We start from the raw sequence: 22,038 nt of genomic DNA, 5'->3' as shown, positions 1-22,038 counted from the left end.
TTGCACAGCTTGCTTGCTTATTCAGGTGCTTTCCCACCTTTACACCTTTAGAATCTTGTAAAAGAAAAGCAGCAATGGTGGAGTGGGCATCTCTTCCCTAGATAATAAAATGTCTCATCATCAGATACTCTTCCCTGTTGTTTTTGGAATAGTGAATTTAAAATTAGAGATTTTCAAATTTTTACTGGTAAATTTTTTGAATTTATTTGGATAATTCAATGTTATTAGAAAAGCTTTAAATAGTTCAACTCTTACTGTGAATTATATTTGCTAAAATATTACATTTGGTTTGAATCGATAAATTTGAAACTAGAGATTTTAAATTTCTAATAAGAGATCGTTTGAATTTGTTTGAATAATTTAATACTAAAATGATTTCAAATTCGTCAGTTCTCATTTTGAATCATTATACCTTGTGAAGTATTGATGGATTTTCATTTCTTTTAATAGCGAGTCGTGCAATTCAAATAATTCCATCCAGATGTAGCCTTTAGAAATTTCAAATTCTTTTTAACACGAAATCAATTAGAAATCGTTTCGGTGGATTTCCCTTTTTGGAACTGTTATATCTCAATCTTAAAAATTGGCAAGTTAATCAATTTTCCACGCCTTTTTTCGATTTAGTCAAAATTATATATTTGGTATACTACGGATCATTAGTACTTTTAATTATGTAAATTACTCCATTTACACATTTGGTCTTGAACATCTCATATTTAGTCATTTTTTTATAAATTTAATTATGTGTCCGACAATTTTAGTCCTAACTACATGACAATAAATGATATCTACTTCAATATGAAGAGGACCAAAAATTTCAACATATGATTAAATTTCCCAAAATAAAGACCAAATGTGAGGTGAAAACAACCAAATTTGTTGTAAATAGAGTAGACTATGGACCAAAAATATAATTTTGCCTTCCAAATTTATTACACCTACCGGTAGGAGGAGATTAACAGGCCAATGACAACATAAGGTCTTTTGTTTGGTTTATGTTGTATTCAGCACACAGTTGCATTCAATGATCAGCTTCATAAAAGAAGTTCAATAGCTAAATGAAATATTTCTATCCACATTTTTGGGTGATCAATGTTGACTTTCATGACATGTTGATCATAACTTCTGTTTCTGGGTGATCATTTTAGTATATTATGACCGTAATCAAGTTTAAAATTTACATAAAACTACTAACATTAAAATGTAATGTACATAATCTCTAGTTATTAAGAGTATTGTCAAAATCAATATTTAAGACTAACTACATCGGGAGTGGTCCAATCTTTACATCCTAAGTATGAACCAAAGGTAAAAGGTTGCAAATAACAACACTGATTCATCCATCATTTGTAAGATTAGAACCAGAATACAACATAATCAGTAAAACCAAGAAAAGGGAGGATAAACATGTCCTAATTGATGGGTCCAAGAAAATCACCCTCCAAGCTGACAACAGCCCTGAAATCTTTCTCAGCTTCGTCGTACTTCTCAGCAAGCACCAGAAAACGTACCACCGTACCCTTTTCGATTTTTGTGGACTTGTCGTTCCTGAAACAAGGGTTCTCACCGGGCACGTACTGATAATCAGCCATTTTAAGATGGGAGATGTATACTTTCTCTGCTGGGCCACATTTCACGAAGACACCGTGCTTCAGAATTTTGTGGACGATGCCTTCCAAGATCTCCCCCGGGAACATCTTGAAGGTGATGCAGCTGAAGTCGACAGGAAAGAGGAGGTCTCCGGAATGCTGCCTAATGATGCCCTTCCCAATGTGGTCCAGAGTCGTTACAGCAAGGAAGTAACCTATATCTTTTGAGGCCTTCTTGGCAGCAAATTCGTCCAGGAGGCCGATTAAAATGGCCTTCTGAAGGATTAAACCTTCAGCATCGAGGTTCTGAGCCGGAATCACCACATTCCATGATAACTGTGATCTAAGAAACATTTTTCAGGATACTACCTGCGGTGGACAGTAGACATGTGAGTGGAACTTTAGAACAATTACACGTAAAACTAACATTGTAATAAGAAATTTGTGGTCATGGTAGAGGGGAAAAGATATTTGGATTATTAGCATAATGTCTCTGGGAAAATGCAAGAACAGCATGGATTCTTGATGTTTATTGGCCAAATGATCACAACAGAAAAACGAAAATGACAGCTAAATGAAAAAAATGGTAAGTAGAACTAACCGAGCACTAGAAATACACAATAGGCACCAAATTGGGAAAAACAACATGATGGCATTAGTCTATTCACACCATGCTGGCATTTGTTATAGTTTGTGTCCCACATGGGATATTATTAATACCGAATGAAATTCAAAACACTGACCAACTTATCAATGATACCATGTTGTGCAGTTGTTTGCCAATCGATTATCAAGTTAATATCTGAGGAAGGATAAAGAATCACTTTTGTTCTTTCCAAAGTAATTAGCCCATCAAATTTCTACATATAGAACAGCATGTTCAAATCTTAAACACTCATGGAAGCCATATGGTCACTGGCATATGTGAAAGAAACCCTAGATATTCATCCGATTGGTTCAATGCTACCATTAAGACCAATTCAAGAAAGATGAATGTTTTATAGTTAGGCGCAAACCTCATAGAACCATAACAAGTTACGACTATTATCAACTGATTGGATGGTGATCTTAACAACCCCAATGGAGATGCCAGAATCATTATGAAACAACGGATCTTCATAAAAAGTTGACTGTAATGACAAACAAAGGATAAAACCAAATAAGCATCCCTTCCTTCACTATATAGAGTTTCTGAGGTTTTTAGAGCTATCCAAGTAATATGTAGTTCTTTTTCCTTGAAATAGGAAAAGAATGCAATCAGTCCATCAGGTTTGATATTGAACAAAAGATCTTTGTTCTGATCGATTAGTGTAGTATCTAAACTATAGACCATTCTATTCAATCAGGGAGTATCACGAGAAACAGCACATCCAAACAGAAAGCCAAATCAATAGTAACCAAAAATATATAACAGAATATTTAATGGAAATAGCACAAGAATGATATCAAATTTATCTTCATGACTTGTAAGATGGTCCTAATATATCCCACCTCAGAAAGGTAAGAAAAAGCAGATTGCTGTGTCTCTGTTTCAGGGGCTCGAGAAATCCAGTAAACAGGCCTGCTAGCAGAACAGAGAACACCACAAAATCTGTATTAAACCTTATCCTCCAGGCATTACAATACTTCGGGCCTGCTGTTCAGGTTCTTTACATTATCTTATCTACACGACAAACAATTCGACAACTTCTGTTCAATAAGTTACTGTACTCATAATCTTTGCAAATCACACAAATTTACTAACAATAAAGAAGAAAACAGAAACTATAGTGAAAAAACCAGAAACAAGTTCTTAACATAAGATTAGAATTTATCAAAGATAAAGAGAGGAAGAACAAAGGTCTATTTGGCTTTCTGAAGATTTGAGTAGAATCCACCACCCTTTTTGTCAATTATCAATGCCTTCGACCCCGTCCTTCACTTCTTCTTCTTGCATCTTAAGTTTGATCCCAGGAGAAAACACAAGCAACATCCTAGAACTCAGCTCAAAACCTAAAACCCAAACCCAAAACAATGCAGAACAAATTCAACCTATGCTACTGAAAACACACACACTCACACAAAGAGGGGTAAAAAAAGCGATGCTCAGAAGCCAGCTTAGCAGAAGAGTCAACAACCCAATTCATGAATCAACATAAAATCCAGTAAAACTCAATCTTTTTCTTTTGTGATGGGGAATAAGATAGAATTCATAGGTGATCAACACAACGAAAATTTCAGCATACGCTGCTACAGACAGACCCAATTCAAGAATCGATACAAAAACTGCAAAGATTCAACCTTTGACGCGTTATAAAAGAAGTAAGGAGCGGAGGCAACAAACACTGCATTTGTAGTGGTGATTACATAATACATCTCAAGAAAGGAGAAAAAACATTGCAGATAATAAACCTGAAGAATGCAGCAACCAAATTCTAGTGAATCTCTCGTCTTCTCCGTAAACACCTCAATAAGCTGCTTCGGTGGGACAGTGTGTTGAGGGCTAGAAGCAGGCAGTGCGCTTTATACCTTTTTTAGATTTTTATTTAAACACAGGCCTGGCTCTCGTAAATACCGATTTGACCACTGAGACCCCGCCACCCCGGCCACCGTAAAACCCCGCCACACCGGCCCCCGTTGGTTGGTGTGCGTGTGAGTCGCGACTTGGCATAGAAAGGAGATTAAAAGTGCGAGAGAGATCTGACCTTTGCCTCTCTCTCTCTCGCTCTCTGGGAAGGGCAAAATAGAAGTCTTGTAGACTGCAGTAAGTGTGAGGATTGGACTTCAGAGTTGAGAGTTAGTGAAGTTAGGTAAAATATTTGGGGTGAATAAGCAATTAAGTGAAAATGTGGGGGTTAATTGCAATTTTAGTCTACTTACTACTCTGCTTTTAATTTTAAGGATTTTTCTTTTTTTTTAATCATAGATATCATTATGTAAATTTTTATTTGATTAGTGGTATTGCATCAGATTCCTATATTACTATATATTGTTATTATAATAGTTGAATAATTTAAACATATTTTTATAACTTAATAATTTTAAATATGTAAAAGATAAATATAAAAATTACATAAAAAATGGATTATAAATGAGTATATATATTTGGAAAATATTTGAGGTAGATGATAATATATTTTGGACGAAAAATAATGATGAATAATTTCTTTTATGTGAATAATTTTTTTTTTTGTTAAATTATTTATCATTATATCATTTAAATATATATTCTTTTAATAATATCAGTCTTTTGTTTTAAATTTACTTAAATTTTATATATAGAACCATAATTTTCTATTAATAATGTATAAGTAATTTATTGGACCCAGACCCATCCCAAACCCAGTAAATAAAGTACCAAATCCACCCCAGGCAGATCCGGGTCGGGGCCAATTGCCATCCCTCAATCTATTTGGGGTCTGGGGTATTTCTTATATCTTATTCTTTTTCCCTTGTGTCCAAGTGCAAAACAGAACTGATAATTTTTTCAAGATTTAAAGAACAGAACCCCTGTTTATTGTATAACCTGGCTGCATGTAATTTTTTCCAAGATTGACTGGCCCTTCACTCTGACTACATGCTTCACACGGAAAAGAACTGATAAACAACCCCTGTTTCACAGCTTGATGAAGGAGACCACGTCTAGTTAATAGAAAAACGTGTTGGGACAGGGACTTGTTATATTCCTGTCATCTGCTATTCAATCTGGAGACTGCAAGAAAGTAGAGGTCTTTCACATCATTTGCATGGACCTTTCTGTTCTTGTCCAGCAGGAACTGACACTTTCAAGACAAAGTCCACTTCAGGAAACATAGGAGCCACCTGCATCAGATGAGAAACAAATAGTTAGACTCGCAATGGTGAGATAGATTTGAAGGACTATGCAGTAACTAAAGGCTTGCAGCTATTCTCCGGTGGCCCCCTGTTTAAGTAAAAGGTCAAGATTAGATAAGACGACAATCATATACTGCAAGTAAAGGTTGAAAAGCCACGTTGGGCTCACTTCAGGAAGCATATCAGTGATGTACATCGGATGGAAAAACAAGAAGAAATGAAAAGCTATCACCCAAACGTACCTTTTGAGGGTGACGTGATCGATGAGTTTGAGAACTTATTTTACATGTCTCCATTAAGACATTCTAAGTTAGGCATAAGAAATTCAATCATGCATAGACTGAAAACTTGATAACTGGAAGCATGATGCGCAATTACTTTCTAATGTTTCCTAAATGCAATGAAGAATTTATCAGATCATAATACTTCAAACCAGAAAGAAGAACCCCAGATAATACATGTGAGAAATCCAGCTCCAGATAGAAAGGTACATACTAGACAAACAGGAAGGAAAATTATGTAGCAGAGAGGAAAAAAAAGAGATCGACTGAAATTCAAAGATTAAGAGACACATTAGACATAAACTTTTATGAGAGTAGTGTTCTAATATTCCTTGTAATAAAGAAAAATGTTACATATGTGTTTATAGCTGAAAACAGAGATGCATCTAAAGGCATAACAAACTTCAAAAGTTTGTTATTTAAGAAGAATAAAGGAAAAGAGAGCTGATACAGTCTAACAGATTCCGCAGATTATAAATCCACAATAAGAAAACTGTCTCAAAGTTTACAAGTATTTCCTCTGGGTTGTTTTAATTAAATCGGAACGATTCATTTGTTTATGTTTGATGGTAGCAGGCTGCTAGTCTATCTTCTCTTCCTAGAGCAGTTAAACTACAAAAGTCGGTGGTTCCTCCCACTGCATATGCGACCACATTTGCCTTCACTTTTAATCTCCATTCACCAGGATACCACCCAGCTGCCGGACCCCTATCCTTAAAGATTAATCTTTCAATATATTGAGCATACGACATCCTGTGTCCTTTACTTCCTTATGCATCCACACATTAAAAGACTTGGCTAGAAGGTCCACACTGACTGTTTGAAACTGAGAGCAGTTAATGTTACCAGGCCATATTCATTAAAGCAACTTCCATAGTGAAAATCCCATGAGTAAACAACAAAAAATAGGAAAGAAATTTACTCTTCCGTACCTAAAACGGCTCATCAAGAATTTGTTAACACCCTTTCCCTTTTCGCACAAGTGACCGCAAAGAATTGACCCTGAATAAAACTGATTATTGCTTTACAAATCTATTCCATCTAACCCGTTCAATGAAACTGGGCCAAGGCCATCAGCATCTATAGTTGCCAGAACTCTAAATTCCCTCCACCTGTCCTCTACCCATTTAACAGCAAAAACCATGTAACGGAGCACCACACCAACCTCAATCTTGGAAGAATCCTCCCGCACATAGATTGGATTTTCCCCCGAAACAAAATAGTAATTTGGCATCAACCTTGATGATAAATAAACCATGTTCATGGGTCCAGACTTGAGAAAGACACCACATTCATTTATTTTGTGTACAATCCCAGTCATGACTTCGCCATCCACAGGTATAAAGGTTCGGCAGCGGAAGTCTACTGGAAAAAGGATGTGTTGTGAACTGAACTTATTGTCTCCTTCCCCTATACTAATCAATTTTGTTACTGCAAGCAAGTAACCATATTCACAGGCCTTCATGTTTGATAGTTGCTTCAGAAGGCGGTTTGCAATAACACTTGCTAAGACCTCTCTGTTTTCATCCAGGTTTTTAACAGGGACTCCAACCCTCTTGGTAAATATTACTTCACGCAGCATACCTACAACCTGCATAAGATGAGAAAGGAATATTTGGAACCGTGGATCTATGACACATTTGAATGGCAATAGTAGTGAACAAGCAGCTTCGAAGAATCTCCACGTTCGAGTTAAAATAAAAAACTAGATTGAAAAATTAGACATGGACTGTGAACAACCTTAATATAAAATGTCATATTATGCTCATGCAACTAAATAGAAACACCCCTGCTCATAAAACAAGAAAATCGAATTCCAAGGATTTAGAGTCCAACAAAAGTTTTGACTTCTAGACATTACTCAAAATTTTACATTTGTGGCGACAGATTTACACTAACAACCCGACATGAAACATTCCCTGCAAGCTACTATCCTAAGAAATCAACAAGACTATGTAATCATAACAACTAAACTCAACCTGAATTCTTCTCAGACGATGCATACTAATCGGACATTCCTACTCTAGCTCTCAGGTCTTCTAGTTGAAAACAAGTCCTTATGTTGTAGTTATTACCAATGCAAAAACACAGATTTTATAGCAACTGGTCAAAAAGAACTTACACATGTAAAAACACATTCATATGATGCTTGATTTTTTTATGCATTTTTGGAACATGTGAAGCACGGCCTCCATCTATAAACAGATCAAACGAATATGCAGCATTCTTACTGACGTTTCACTCATTAACGTCCACGAGATACGACGCCCTCTTGTTTCTTACTGCTGGATGCTTACAAGAACAGGCAAATTTCCATGGAAAAGAATAATATTGCCTCAAGGATTCAATTACACTCATTTTGATCTTGGGATTAGCAAATTTCATAAAATTAAACCTTTTTTCCCCCTAAAACAAAATCCCACTTGACTGAAACATAATTCGCAATCCTGCCTAAACCATCTATGATTCTGTATCATATTTTAGAATAAACAAATAAAAAACAATGCCAGAGTATGGAAATCAAACAAAGCCCATGAATCGAAATAAACCAAGATCCAAGAGAGACATACGCATACAGTCTCAACGTATAAGAAAACAAGCAAACAAATTCAGCAAGATAAATCCAAATGGCATCCTAAAATCACATGTATTCATACTAATTACACACCTATAGGCATAGCAAGACAAGGAAAAAAGGGAAGGAAAAAAAAAAATCTTACTTGAACGAAAAAAGCCAACTGAAATCGAAATTTAAACTACAGCAATGGGGGAAATCGCCACCGAGAGAGAGAGAGAGAGAGAGTATATTATTTCATTGGCTATATAAGTGACATTTTATGACAAATAAATACTAAATTGATGTTATTAATTCCTATAAAATGAGATTTAATAATTTTAATTTTAATATATTTAGGAAATCCTAATTATAAATATATAAATATTTCCAATCACTAAAGCAAGATAAAGTGTGACTTACACTTATATATCCAATTAAAACGATTTTGATGAAATTAAATTTTAGCATTTTTTTATATTCTAAATCTCTTAATTTAATTAGAATTATTATATTTCTTGAAAATATTCTATACAGATATTAATTTTATTTAAGAACTAAATTTGTCATTTTAAATATCTATGTAAGTATTTTGATTATGTGAAAAAATATCGAATACAAATTTAAAATTGGGGTAAATTGCAATCCACTGTCCAAATATGTTATAATTACAAATACTCCATTGTTGTTCAAGAAATTATAAATACTTTAAAATAAATGGTTGTCTAATAAGTATCTCGTACAATGGGCTGTTATAAAAAGATATTTATTATACCGTCATTAATTCTAAAGATATGTGTGAGATTTTTCAAATATTGATAAAGTATTTATAAATATGATAAATCTTATAAAAGTTCATTGTAATTTATCCTGTCTATGTTAATTTCTTCTTTATTAAAGAAATGAAGATTTGTGTTTTTCTTTTTAACCAAATAATAAAAATTAAATTGTTATAAAATAATGGAAAACCAGAATAAATTGAGAATTCCTTCATAAAATTTCCCAATTTCTGAATATTAAACAACGTGTGCAAGTTAGCGTGTTTGGAAGCAAGAAGCTAGCGTGCGCACCTCGAATATCAAACACAAGCGCCCAGGATATAATCTGAGAATGACAAAGCTCAGCAGTAAACCTCTCCAAAACCTTCACATCATTACTGTATCAAAGTTGAATTTCTGTATCTTCATCAATTTCTCCCTCTCCAATTTTCTGTATGCAAATTCTGTTTTTCACCTTTTCTTTTTAATGCAAAATTGTAATTTTCATTGTGCTGTTAAATGTGCATAGAATCTGAGAATGGCTGTCATGCCCAGTTATCAATTTTATCCCAAGAACAGTTTCTTGATGGATACATTCCAGAGCTCAGTCTCCAAATTCCATGTTAGAACTACCCTTCAGTTCTTCAGGTACAGTTCTTCTTTGCCTGTCAAGAACCGATTTTTTTGTGTAATCGATGAGACCAGCAGTAGAAATTCCGTCCCACAGGAAAACCCACATAAAAGATTCAATCTTTTGCCCAGAAACAAGAAGGGTGGATCGAGTTTTTCTGGTGAAGAACCTATTTCACAGTCGAGCAATAGTAGAGTTATCTTATCTCGTAGTTCTTGGTTGGCAAATTGGGATGTGACTTCCAAGCCCAATGGTGGGAGAAGGCCTCAGGCTGTGGTGAACTATAGGAATAGAGGGGATGTTTCGAGTTCGGATTCCGAAGAGGGTACAAGTACTAGTAGTGGTGGTAGCACAATGCAGAGGATTGTTGAGAAGTTGAAAAAGTTTGGTTACATTGATGATGATAGTAATAAGAACGAGAATATGGGGGGAGTTATTGAGAAAGGGTCGATAGAGGACATATTCTATGTTGAGGAAGGGTTGTTGCCTAATACAAGAGGTGGGTTTTCGGAGGAATTCCCTTTTGGGGATGAGAATGGGGTTGCAAGAGGTAACGGGGAGGTGAGATTCCCCTGGGAGAAAGATGCATTGGGTGAACAGAAAAGGAGTTTGGATAGCCGAAGGAGCCGTAGTTTGGCAGAATTGACTCTGCCTGAACCGGAGTTGAGGAGGTTGACGAATTTGGCTCTTAGAATAAAGAACAAAACAAGGATTGGCGGAGCAGGGGTGACGCAGCAAGTTGTCGAGACTATTCGTGAGAAGTGGAAAACATCTGAGGTTGTCAGGTTAAAGATTGAGGGGCCTCCTGCCCTTAACATGAGACGAATGCATGAAATCTTGGAGGTTAGCTTCTTTAAAAGTTTGGAAACTTTAGTGTATTTTAGAGTTGATGCTACTAAAAAGATTTTAGTGCAATCTGTAATCACAATATGTTGTTTCATGATCACGTGAAGACGTTGTATTAAGGGTTGTAATAGGACTGATACAAATAGTGTTTTAGGTCTTTATACCTCAAAATTTCAGAATTTTGCCTGTAGTTTGTTAGAATATGTCAAACTTCCAGAACATATGTGCTAACCATAGTAAAGAACTTGTGATAAATCTTATAGCAATCGGATTTTGGATTTGTTTTACTCTCTTTGGGCAGCAAAAAATGATATATCATCTGTATGACCATAACACATGGTGCCGTTGTACTGCATTTCTGTTATAAATATTTGTAAAGCTTTTAACAGGAAAAAGCTGCATATTTCTTTCATCATTAACTTTCCTTTGCCACATGTGTCCAACCCTGATTCGTATAGTCTAATTGTTCCATGGTCAAGCATCCCCAAGTCTGTCATTATCTTACTAAGTCTCGTGGACCAGTCGAACTTCGCTGAGATCTTAATTATATCTATGATGCCTAGAATTGAAAAGCAGTATAGTTCTACTTTTCCTTACCAAGTATTGAAGATCTCCATTTTCAATTTATGATAATATCGTTGTTCTTAACTGTACAGTTAACACTGTATTTCTGTTGCATAGAGAAAAACTGGTGGATTGGTTATCTGGAGATCTGGCACATCTCTTGCGCTTTATAGAGGTGTGACCTATGAGGATTCTGCAACAAAATTGAAGAAAAGAATATTCAGGAGAAATGAACTACCCCATAAGTCCCACTCTGCCACTGACAAGACTGGTCAGGATTCTTCCGAATCTGGTGTGTTACCTGACAGAGAAGTACCCTCACCTGAATCAGTTAGCCTCAACCCAGATGATAGAGATCCTGAAACATCATCTGAAGTGAGATATGAAGATGAAGTTGACAAGCTATTAGATAGCCTAGGCCCACGGTATACAGATTGGCCAGGAGATGATCCACTTCCGGTAGATGCAGATTTGCTCCCAGGAACCGTCCCTGGTTATCGACCTCCATTTAGATTGCTTCCTTATGGTGTGAGATCAACACTTGGGATGAAGGAGGCAACTGCTTTACGAAGGCTTGCAAGAGTTCTGCCACCACATTTTGCTCTAGGTATGAAACTTTTACATAAAGAAGAGATTCCATAATCAAGCCTGATACTATGGCATTGATGATTGGCGGTCTCCAGGAAGAAGCAGGCAACACCAAGGATTAGCTGCAGCCATGATAAAGTTATGGGAAAGAAGTTCAATTGCTAAAATTGCACTTAAACGAGGGGTTCAGCTAACAACAAGTGAGAGAATGGCAGAAGATCTCAAGGTAACATAATATGCTCCATATCTCAAGTTTGTTTAGCTTCCTTAGACTCAAAGAAGAAAGTAATAAGGTAAAAATCAATGAAAAATATTAGAAAGGTTTTAAATCCTATGGGAATGACTAACTACCTCAATCAATTCCTAGCTAAGTCCTTTAGTTAAAGGTCTTATATCTTATGCATTTCATTGTCCAGTGAGCTCCTCCTCTCTTCTTGTAAACAAATGTGCAATAGTGCAAAGAAGACCTAACTGATGGTCAAAGCCAATCATTTTCTTGACAATTGAATTGACATAAGGGGTTAATGTGCAATCGATGCAGAGATTAACTGGGGGCATGCTGCTCTCGAGAAACAAGGATTTCCTGGTCTATTACAGAGGGAAGGATTTTTTGTCACCTGATGTTGCCGAAGCATTACTAGAAAAGGAGAGATTGGCAAAGGCCTTACAAGATGAAGAAGAACAAGCACGGCTGAGAGCTTTAGCCTTGATTGCTCCAGCTGTGGAAGAGACTGATGAATCTGGGACTGCTGGTACACTTAAAGAAACTTTAGACGCTGACACTAGATGGGGCAAACGACTGGATGATGTCCACAAGGAAAAAGTGATGAGGGAAGCAGAAGTGTTGAGGCATGCCAACCTTGTCAGGAAGCTTGAGAATAAGCTTGCTTTTGTAAGTTTCATAGCTTTGTTGTCAAGAGGAATCTTTCTGTGATGTTATTCACCAAAAATGGCAATTGATCTGAAGAACTTAAGATAACGTTGTTGATCATCTTTTAGTGCTCTTATTTTCAAATTTTCATAATGTGTATTTGCCTTCCCTACCATCTTAAATAACTTGAAATTTATCTAAACAGGCTGAAAGAAAACTATCGAAAGCGGAGCGAGCCTTGTCAAAAGTGGAGGAGTCTTTATATCCAGCAGATCGTGCACAAGATCCAGAAAGCCTTACTGATGAGGAAAGGTTTATGTTTCGGAAGCTTGGTTTAAGGATGAAGGCATTTTTACTTCTCGGTAAAACAAAATTATCCATTCCCCTAAAATTTTTGCTTCTATCTACATAATTCGTTTTCACACTTCCCCTTTTCAGGTAGGCGTGGTGTTTTTGGTGGAACAGTGGAGAACATGCACTTACACTGGAAATACCGGGAATTAGTGAAGATCATTGTTAAGGCTCAAAACATTGAAGAGGTCAAGAATATTGCACTAGCTCTTGAAGCTGAGAGCGGTGGCGTATTGGTTTCCGTAGACAAAGTATCCAAAGGATATGCGATTATTGTTTTCCGAGGCAGGGATTATAAAAGGCCTTCACTGCTGAGGCCTAAGAACCTTTTGACGAAGAGGAAAGCATTGGCACGGTCAATTGAACTTCAGAGACGTGAGGTACCCGAGTGTGGTTGTCTAACCTTTTAACATTTCAAATCACTTCTGGCATGTGCATCCTGTTGGATGATAAATTAATAGCTTATGCCAACTTTCTAAAATAATTCTTCTGCCTCTTAATTGATTTTGTTACTGTTTTTACAATTTTCATGTACTTTGTAAAATTCAGAAACTGGCCATGTGATCATTAATACCTTTCTGTTTCTTACTTATCTTGCGTTGTTTCACAGGCCCTCTTGAATCATATGTCAACCTTGCAAACAAGAGTTAACCAGCTCAGAAGCGAAATAGTATGGCTTCTATTCTGCTCGTTAAACGCTCAAGAACTATTTACCGTTTTTTTCTGCTTTCGACAATTCTTTTTTCTCCCTTGTCAAATGTTAGTGAAATCATTATTTGACAACTGTAGGAACAAATGGCTGCTGTTAAAGAACAAGGTGATGAAGAACTGTACAATAAACTGGATTCAGCTTACCTTACTGAAGATGAGGACAGTGAGGTTCGTACGTTCTTCTGATTCCAATTTTCAAATCGCTTGATAGTATGTTTCAGATACTCTTTACCAAGTTATTTCTTCTCGAGTAAGAACATGCCGTAGAATTTGATTTTTCTGCTTCTCAAGAACTGCATCAAATGCCTTCCTCACCATCGTCTCCGACCTTTTACAGGAGGAAGGAGACGAAGAAGCTTACCTCGGGACCTATGACAGCGACAACGACATGGTTGATGAAAATAACGATTCAGTTCATAATACCTATTTGGGAACAAATTTTCCTTACGATTTCCAAGAGGAATCGGAAACAGAATTTTCTGAGCCATAGGGCAGTAAAAGATCAGTAAGGCTGGTAAGAAAAGGAAGCAGAAGATATAGCTACTATACTTTTAACCTTTCTTGGCAGCATTGATGCAAGAAATGTTTGATTCCATCTGGTCCTCCAGTCATGTTCAGATTGAATATAGCGCGCCGTTAGCCTTACAAAAGGCGAAATATGTAGAGCTGTGCGATGTGTAAAAATTGTTGATTATTGGAATTACAGTGCTTTTTAAGTGCCTCAATGATGTTGAAGAATGCAAAAATCAGCTTATTTTCTGCTTGAGACTTTGCAGCATTTATGATTTCTGGCCATGGATGATCAATTTGCGAGTATTAAGCATGTCGGACAAGCCAACAAGGGGGAACAAATAACCAGCTCTGCTGAAGTATCTTTTTGTTATATTCAGAGTGTTCAAATTTTTTAAGGGTAAATTATAACAAAATTTCTTACATATAATTTTATTATTTGGAAAATTATAAATATTTTTTAAATAAAAAATAATTATGCAATCTTAGACGATATGGTGGAAATTTTTATTTTACAATTGCTGTTTTTTTTCTTTTAAAAGAAAACATTTGTAAAAATGTAACAAAATCTGAGGGTGGTTGGATTAGTTCATAAAAATATTTTAATAAAATTTTAAATAATATATAAAATTATAATTTATAATTCAAAAGTGTATTTTGACTAATTTACCATAAAAATTGAATGAAAATTTGATGGATCTAACAGATGGGTTTGTTATTGAATAGATGTTAAAAGAGAGGACTATTTTGCATTTTTTTCAAGTGACGAGGATATTTATTATTACATCGTACCTAAAAAAAATGGTAAGTTACTTAATTTTCTATTGCAAATTAATTATTGGATTTCATTTTACATATGCAATTTTTTTTTTAAATTATATAGATGACATCAAAGTATATAAAAAGTTAAATATAAAATGCTACAGAGAATTCAAATTCATTACTGCAAAGAAGATTTGAGACTTTACAAGGAAGCCTCCTTTTTTCTTACCAAAAAAAAAACATAAAATTAAATTAAGAAGACACGCTCTATAAAATTGAATTATAGCTCTTACTAGGTAACATCTTCTCTCTCTATACATAAATATATATAATAAAATATTCTAACAAGTTCACTCGTTAGTAAGACTTTCTAAAACAAAAGGCATGTGATAATTTCCATCAACTAATTAACACTATACACTAAAATAAACTACACTTATGCCGAGGTCCACACTGATTTGACCAAGAAACCTCAATTTTTGACCACATGTTTAATGTGATTCATATGACAACTATGTTGTTTCTGCATATATAAACCACAGCCCAGATAGTTGTAGTAACCGTTAAAGACCAAGATTTGAAATTCCTAGGAAAAGGAGTTAAGAAGGAGAAGCCATGGATGAATTCTTCCAACTATATAATTCCCCGGGGAGCATTTCATGGTTTGAAGAAGCCCTTTTGGTGGATCAAAGTGCTTTTGTCAGATACACAGACCAACCCTTTGAAGGTCTTGCATCAACGAGTAGTGGATCGAATCATCGGATTAACGTAAACAGGAGGATGATAGAGTTCTTGAAGAGGAGTCGGGTGGCGCCTGTCCTAATCGAGATGGTAGAACCTGACGAAGATAGAATCCACAAGCATAGGATGGATGAGAGGGTGAGAAGGGAGAAACACAAGCAAGGCTATCTGGCCTTGCATGAGTTATTGCCACTTGGAACAAAGGTAGGTTAGTTTAGCTACCTCGACATATTGCATGGACGTTAGATGTTATTCATGTTGTTAACAATTTCTTACATAATGATGTCAGCATTTCACTTTACGACATGATCATATTTACTTTAGATTATTGCATCATCATGCCAGCATTTCAATTTATGACATGGATCATATTTGATGCGTGTAGGTTTCCTAGCATGAATCATCTATGCTTGTACACATATTTTATACATACATGTAGCGTGTTGAGCTGACACTGATATCCGGACATAAATGTATGATTTTCAGACACAAACTTGTATATATAGAGGTCTTGATTGATTTGGTTTGTGACAGAGTGATAAGAAGTCAATACTTGAAATGGCCGCCAAGGAGATTGAAGAGCTGCAGAAGTACAAGAAAGAGTTGAAGAGGCAAAATTGGGGAATGGAGATGGTCTTGGATGCGAGGAAAAATGAGACAGCAGTGGAAAAAGCTGAAATTAAGCTGAAAGTAGCTTATCCTGCTTCCGGGGTTGATTCTATGTTGGAGGTTCTTAGATGTTTGAAAAACACTGGTTCAACAGCAACAGCCATACAATCAAGTTTTTTGGAGCATGAATTTGATGCAGTACTAGAGATTGAGACCAAGGTGTCTGTCTGTCTCTCGTTCTGGGACACACAGACAACACGGACACTACACAAACATGGAACGCGACAATTTTCTCTTTTAATAGATGCTCTCTTAGAAAAGCATACAGATATTTCCTATAACTACACTTCCATCATTGGTCTTCTGTTTTAAGCGAAAATCTATAACATATAACATAATAACCGTAGTTGCCTGTCATTTTTCTAGCCCATCTCATGATATCAAGTTCTCAAACATGTAATTACATAGACAATGAGGTCTTGACTTATATAAATCTTTGCATTTCAGATCATAATTTTTCAATTTTATATATTTTCTCTTTTTTGGGCAGATAAGAGCACAAGATGTTGAAAAGGCAGTGCAGAGGACTTTATTTGAAGCGGAGAGGAAATTTCGTTTCCAGCTCTAAGTAAAGAAGGGCAATGGAAGCTGCTTGACAGTGTTTGATAAGTGGACAAAATGTGATTGTGGCTATGCTCAAAGACAACGTTGTTGCCAAATGTTGACCACTAATATTATATTACATAGTTTCTCTGCACAAATATATAGTTGTCACCAAAAGAAGTATCTGGGGATGTAGAAGCACTGCTAAAATCAGATTCTCAGAAATTCAGGCACTGCTAAAATCAACAAGAATGCCAACTAACAGTACAAATTCATTAATTAGGCAGAAGTTACAAAATCCTAGCCAACTTTTTTACACAGCTCAGAAAAGAAACTAAGACAACAAGGTAGAAAAAAGGTTCAGAAGCACAGCAATTCTGCCCCCTTGAAATCCCGCAATAATTGCAGATGAAGCATATTCTAACTTCAAAAGTGCGAAACCTTAAGAGTGACTGTGGAACCAATACTAGGTCTCCTGTTCTTGATTGGCTTATACATGTTCAGAACTCGAAAAGATAGCAGCCAGTTGTTTCTGGTAAACTTGCTAAGAGATGGGCCCCAGGTAATCACCCTCCAGGGTGACAACAGCTCGGAAATCTTTCTCAGCCTCTATAAACTTCTCCCCAATCACCAAGAACCGCACCACCACGCCTTTTTCAATTTTCGATGACTTGCTGTTCATGAAGTAGGGGTTTTCGCCAGGCACATACTGGTAATCATCCATTTTCTGATGAGAGAGATAGACGCTCTCTGCCGGCCCACATCGCAAGAAGATGCCGTGTTTCAGAATTTTGTGGACTATGCCTTCCAAGACTTCTCCAGTTAGCATCTTGAAGGTGATGCAGCTAAAATCGACGGGAAAGAGGACATCGCCAGACTGCTGTCGGACTTTTCCCTCCCCAATGCTGGCAACTGTAGTCACGGCAAGGAAATAACCAAGATCTTTGGAGGCCCTCTTGGCAGCAAAGTCAGCCATGAGACGAGTGATGATAGCTTTCTGAAGCATCAGACCTTTCGCATCCAGATTCTCAGCAGGAAGCACCACATTCCATGACAACTTTGATTTAATATACATTTTCTAGCTAGTAGCTGTCATATACAAGATAAAACTGCAGATGTTCTTGAGAATTAATCACTATCCATAAAGTCATTTGTTTACAGACGTGCAGAGGCAAAGAAACAGTGAGCGATACAAGTATTTAAAGGAAAATGTCTTCAGGACTAGAGAAAATCGTCTCCTTCCCTCTTTCCAGGGAAGGAAATGATAGACATGAAGATTGATCATAAAACAGAACATCAAGTTAAGCCAATGCAAATAATCTCTCTACTAGAGCCATCACCAACTATTTTACCAGCCTAGTTTTGGCAAGAAAAGAATGAAGCAAATGCAATTGGACTAATGGGGCACGTGGTTGGTGCCCATCAGGCGGTGCTCAAATAACTGAGATAGGATATCAATTAAGGAAAGTCATTTCTCAGACTATAAAGAAATTAAACCAACGGTAAAGCAAAACTAGCATATTTATGCAATGCCCTCATTGGGAATTATTCCAAAATCACTACACTTTTTCTGTCAGGCTTATTAATATCAAGAAATTATCCGGTGAATAATTTTTCATTAGATAACAACTATCAACCGTAGTCTTCATCGTTTGCAAGGTTCTCCCGGAAAAGATGACATTACTCTGCTTCCTGATATAACATTTATTATATATAATTTGCAACATCATTCAAAGTCCCCGAAGCAAGAAGTCTCAAGCCACTGCTATGGTACTGACACCTACTCCATCTATGTGCCAACAATGATCAAACTGAGATCCAATCAAAGATCAAGATTCATATTTCTCAAGTGATTACATCCATCAACTGACTAGGACCCTAAAAGAATCAAAGTCTTGTACACTCAGTGAAGCCAACAGTAAATAGCCTAGGGAAGGAAATACACAATCATCTCACAGAATCAGTAAGAACAAATTACCCATCCCAGGAACGATAAAACTTTAGGCATTAAAATTTATTACTGCCCAAAAAAAGGAAATAAGGAGAGAAACTTGTTAGGGTTGCCACAAGCAATAGGCGATACTTGGTCTTCAGTAACTGATGCTACGAATTACAAAAAACACAGAGAAAGGCTAAGGAAAGAGACACCCAGAATAGAGGAAAAGTAGTAAAGGTAAAGACCCAGTTTCAAGAATTGAAGAAAAGGCGCAAAGATTCAACCTTGCAAGAAAGTATTAGGCGCAACGCACGCACGCACATGCATTCAGAGAAGTCAAGACAGTAAAAATTGAACAACAGGTGAATGTAGAAGAGGGAAATCTAATGAGTGTCGACCTGAAGAATGCGAACTGTAAAATTTTCGGCTGCTCTCTCTATAACTCCTGGAAACCTGCCCCGTCTGTGTGCGTGGTGCCTTCTTGTCTTCTGGGCCGGAAAAGGGTGTTTTATTTTGTACAAAGCATCATCAGTCTTGGCCCTTGTGGGTGGTTCATTGTTCAAACCCCCACCCACTCGACAGGGGGGGGGGGGGGGGAAGAAAAGGAAAAAGAAAAAAAGAACCACACAGTGACGTAATAAAGCTATGCAAAGGGAATTACCCCATTTTTGGGGGTTGAATAGTAATGTTATAATGATTGAGAGGGGTTTGTTTTGAATTTTGAGAAAAGAGAGATGTGCATTTGCTTTGTGAATGGTGGTCAGGTCTCTTCTCTTCTGCTGTTCATTTTTAGTCTGGCCCTGGTCGGTCTTCACTCTTCAGTGTTTGACATCCATTAATTTCTTCTCCCTATGTAACCCCCACAATATTTTCAATTTTTATTGTATAGATACAATGTCAAGAAATTCTTTAGATATTATTTACGCCAAAAAACAATATTTCACTTACAGAATCATGCATCATCATCATTTACCTGCCCAATACTCGAGAATCACTTGAATCATATTCGTCTGAACAAGGGTATAATTTTACAACTGAACAAAGACTTAACTGTTGTCTTTCATCAAATAAAACATGGTAGCTATATATATATATGTGATATCTGAGCTCCACTTGTAAAGAGTAACCATATGATGGTTTTTCAAATAGACAGGAGTCAGGACAGCTTTTTTCCCTGATTTGTGTTTCATACATCAATGTCTCATCCTAGCACAAAATTGGCAGCATGATAGTGTTAATCTCTTGACCAGTATTAACACAAGCTAAGCAATCAAAACATAAGCCTAAGTAACACCAGAGTGTGAAATATAAACCTCTTTCCATTAAGTGAATCAAAATAATTATCCATCAGCAAAACTTTTCAAAACTAGTTGTCTCTCAACTAAAATTCCAGCATCTAAGAAACAAAACTAACAAAACCACGCAAGAAATAAAACTTGAGGATCCGGACATTCATCTTTCCCCTGGTATTCTTGAACTTCGGTTGCTCACTTCAGAGGAATGAACCTTGAAGAGTGGGTGGCACCAATACCAGGTCTTCCGTGTTTGACTGGTTTGTATGAGATTGAGAACTCAGCAAGATAGTGCCCAATCATTTCAGGCTTGATCTCAACTGGGTTGAAGGTCTTGCCATTGTACACACCAAGTACACTTCCAATCATCTCAGGTACAATGATCATGTTGCGCAGGTGGGTTCTGACTAATGCAGGCTTCTCACCTGGTGGAGCCTCGCGTTTCTACAAATTTACAATGTAAAACCATAAATTATAACTAGAAGATAGAAAACCATTTGTCACCAATCATAATGAAAAGCAAGTAGCAAGTCAATCTAACATTATGGAGTAGAAGGAACCATCTACGCTAAACAAGCTACTAAAATCAAGTTAGTAATATAGAAAGAAATATTTTATAAGCCAAGATTCAATTGCAACAGACATAACTTTGGGATGTGCATGTCAATCCGTATTCCCTCAATATTTATTAGCCAAAAGACAGTTCTGCAAGAATTCATTATCTGGTACTTGTCAATAACAATTCCTAAAATTTCATGAATGACAAATGCTTAAAACAGCAACTATCAAGTCACTAAGGAACATCTAACAATTGTCCAGCTCGGACAAACAAATATAACATGCAATGAGATAAGGTCGAAAAGGAAGAAAACAAATTGGCTGAATATTATAAGACACAATTCACTGTCTTGATCACTTACAGCCTTGCGTAGCTTCTTAATTAAAGCCATTGGCTTCCTCTTCAACCCTCTCTGGAACCTGCCCATTTCATCATGCAAATGAGAGAGAATGCAAATGTCAGATGATCCTTACATTCAAGAACACAATACACCAAGCTACTGGCTGAACAGCACAGCCACACAATCAATCTTGTCATACGCTATAAGAAACCAACTTAGTTACACCTTGAAAATGCACAATAATCGTGTCTAAGGCATAAAACAAGCAAGATTCATCATCACAATCACACATTGCAGAAATCAATAATACTTGTAGAAAAGCACCTTATGTAAAATTAAGGCTTTGCCATCCATTAAATCTACTTTAAGTAGTGCCTATTCAACTGCGCAACTGACTGATAATAGCTATAGCTAGTAGTTGAACTCTTCAGCGCACAACACCAAAGAGATCACACATAATTACATCCTATTCAATGTACTGGACAGGTATAATACAAACGCTTGCAACCAATACAAGCACAGAATTCAAATACCAAAAAGACAGCCAAAAAGTGCTATAGAAAAATTCAATATTGCACCTCATATTACATTCCGTCCGATTCACTACCCATGCGTTAGTTCAGTAAAGAATACTTATAAACAGAGGGGGGGATAAGAAAAAGACGAAATCGTATCCAAAAACATAAAATCAACCGTGTTAAAAAAGAAGAATATAGTACTTACCTTCTTCTGGGACGCGCATTGAAGAGCTTGACGAGTTCCTCGGTTGACATATCAAGAAGTGCATCAAGATCGACGCCCCTGTAGCTGAACTTCTTGAACGTCCTCTTCTTAGGCTGTCCCGCCGCCACATCTGCGTCGACGTCCGCCTGAAAATTCACAAAAACACATAGAGACAGGAAAATAAGACGAGCGTGTTCGACGTATCACAGAAAAGTGATATAATCTTGAAAATAACCTACCATTGTTGTTGCTGCTGAGGCTGGTAGAGATGGTTGTTAAGTGAAAATCTCCGCGGCTAGGGTTTCTTGGTTAAGGAGATTGAGAATGAAATGGGCGGATTCTTATATAGGAAGTTTAGGGCAATTGGATGATAATGGGCTCGGCCCAACTTTTCAGCCCATAAGAG

At 36.6% G+C, this 22,038-nt stretch overlaps 6 protein-coding genes across 18 annotated transcripts; 2 read left to right on the top strand and 4 right to left on the bottom strand.

The window, feature by feature from the left end:
• Positions 1–1,161: 1,161 nt before the first annotated feature.
• On the bottom strand, positions 1,162–4,434 carry LOC105171641 (DNA-directed RNA polymerase V subunit 7). 7 transcript variants are annotated; one of them, XM_011092820.3, is made up of 4 exons: positions 3,981–4,424; positions 3,470–3,581; positions 3,081–3,150; positions 1,162–1,958 (listed from the first exon to the last, which is right to left on the bottom strand). In XM_011092820.3, the coding sequence occupies exon 4, from the start codon at positions 1,941–1,943 to the stop codon at positions 1,413–1,415; it is 531 nt and encodes a 176-aa protein (XP_011091122.1). In that variant the 5' UTR covers positions 1,944–1,958; positions 3,081–3,150; positions 3,470–3,581; positions 3,981–4,424; the 3' UTR covers positions 1,162–1,412. The 7 variants fall into 7 exon arrangements, with proteins under 7 accessions (XP_011091122.1, XP_011091119.1, XP_011091121.1 ...); XM_011092817.3 differs by having other exon boundaries at positions 3,081–3,252; positions 3,981–4,419; XM_011092819.3 differs by lacking the exon at positions 3,470–3,581 and having other exon boundaries at positions 3,081–3,153.
• Positions 4,435–5,020: 586 nt separating this feature from the next.
• On the bottom strand, positions 5,021–8,522 carry LOC105155230 (DNA-directed RNA polymerase V subunit 7). 5 transcript variants are annotated; one of them, XR_016067779.1, is made up of 2 exons: positions 6,616–7,280; positions 5,021–6,509 (listed from the first exon to the last, which is right to left on the bottom strand). XR_016067779.1 is itself a non-coding variant. In XM_088885723.1 (2 exons), exon 2 carries the CDS (start codon positions 7,263–7,265, stop codon positions 6,708–6,710), a length of 558 nt encoding a protein of 185 aa, XP_088741849.1. In that variant the 5' UTR covers positions 7,266–7,274; positions 8,404–8,522; the 3' UTR covers positions 5,021–6,707. The 5 variants fall into 5 exon arrangements, 2 of the variants coding, with proteins under 2 accessions (XP_088741849.1, XP_088741850.1); XR_016067778.1 differs by having other exon boundaries at positions 5,021–6,499; XR_016067777.1 differs by having other exon boundaries at positions 5,021–5,390.
• An 828-nt stretch (positions 8,523–9,350) lies between these two features.
• On the top strand, positions 9,351–14,282 carry CFM3A (CRM family member 3A). The gene is made up of 9 exons (XM_011092828.3): positions 9,351–10,469; positions 11,154–11,643; positions 11,720–11,850; positions 12,166–12,516; positions 12,701–12,857; positions 12,934–13,226; positions 13,457–13,516; positions 13,636–13,725; positions 13,895–14,282. Exons 1-9 carry the CDS (start codon positions 9,534–9,536, stop codon positions 14,045–14,047), a joined length of 2,661 nt encoding a protein of 886 aa, XP_011091130.1. The 5' UTR covers positions 9,351–9,533; the 3' UTR covers positions 14,048–14,282.
• A 1,095-nt stretch (positions 14,283–15,377) lies between these two features.
• On the top strand, positions 15,378–16,940 carry BHLH92 (basic helix-loop-helix (bHLH) DNA-binding superfamily protein). 2 transcript variants are annotated; one of them, XM_011092831.3, is made up of 3 exons: positions 15,378–15,774; positions 16,105–16,398; positions 16,730–16,940. In XM_011092831.3, exons 1-3 carry the CDS (start codon positions 15,445–15,447, stop codon positions 16,805–16,807), a joined length of 702 nt encoding a protein of 233 aa, XP_011091133.1. In that variant the 5' UTR covers positions 15,378–15,444; the 3' UTR covers positions 16,808–16,940. The 2 variants fall into 2 exon arrangements, with proteins under 2 accessions (XP_011091133.1, XP_011091132.1); XM_011092830.3 differs by having other exon boundaries at positions 15,379–15,774; positions 16,105–16,940.
• Positions 16,941–17,034: 94 nt separating this feature from the next.
• Positions 17,035–19,448, bottom strand: LOC105171646 (DNA-directed RNA polymerase V subunit 7). 2 transcript variants are annotated; one of them, XM_088885810.1, is made up of 2 exons: positions 19,117–19,448; positions 17,035–17,871 (listed from the first exon to the last, which is right to left on the bottom strand). In XM_088885810.1, the coding sequence occupies exon 2, from the start codon at positions 17,855–17,857 to the stop codon at positions 17,327–17,329; it is 531 nt and encodes a 176-aa protein (XP_088741936.1). In that variant the 5' UTR covers positions 17,858–17,871; positions 19,117–19,448; the 3' UTR covers positions 17,035–17,326. The 2 variants fall into 2 exon arrangements, with proteins under 2 accessions (XP_088741936.1, XP_088741935.1); XM_088885809.1 differs by having other exon boundaries at positions 17,035–17,891; positions 19,117–19,443.
• Positions 19,449–20,019: 571 nt separating this feature from the next.
• Positions 20,020–21,995, bottom strand: LOC105171649 (Ribosomal protein S19 family protein). Its single transcript, XM_011092832.3, has 4 exons — positions 21,872–21,995; positions 21,633–21,778; positions 20,931–20,988; positions 20,020–20,454 (listed from the first exon to the last, which is right to left on the bottom strand). Exons 1-4 carry the CDS (start codon positions 21,872–21,874, stop codon positions 20,206–20,208), a joined length of 456 nt encoding a protein of 151 aa, XP_011091134.1. The 5' UTR covers positions 21,875–21,995; the 3' UTR covers positions 20,020–20,205.
• Positions 21,996–22,038: the final 43 nt, after the last annotated feature.

The sequence above is a fragment of the Sesamum indicum genome, linkage group LG10 (assembly GCF_026168435.1).
Source record: "Sesamum indicum cultivar Baizhima isolate 11 linkage group LG10, ASM2616843v1, whole genome shotgun sequence".
Lineage (NCBI taxonomy): Eukaryota > Viridiplantae > Streptophyta > Magnoliopsida > Lamiales > Pedaliaceae > Sesamum > Sesamum indicum.
The sequence above is the reverse complement of the archived record's forward strand: the minus strand, read 5'-3'. Positions and strand labels throughout refer to the sequence as shown.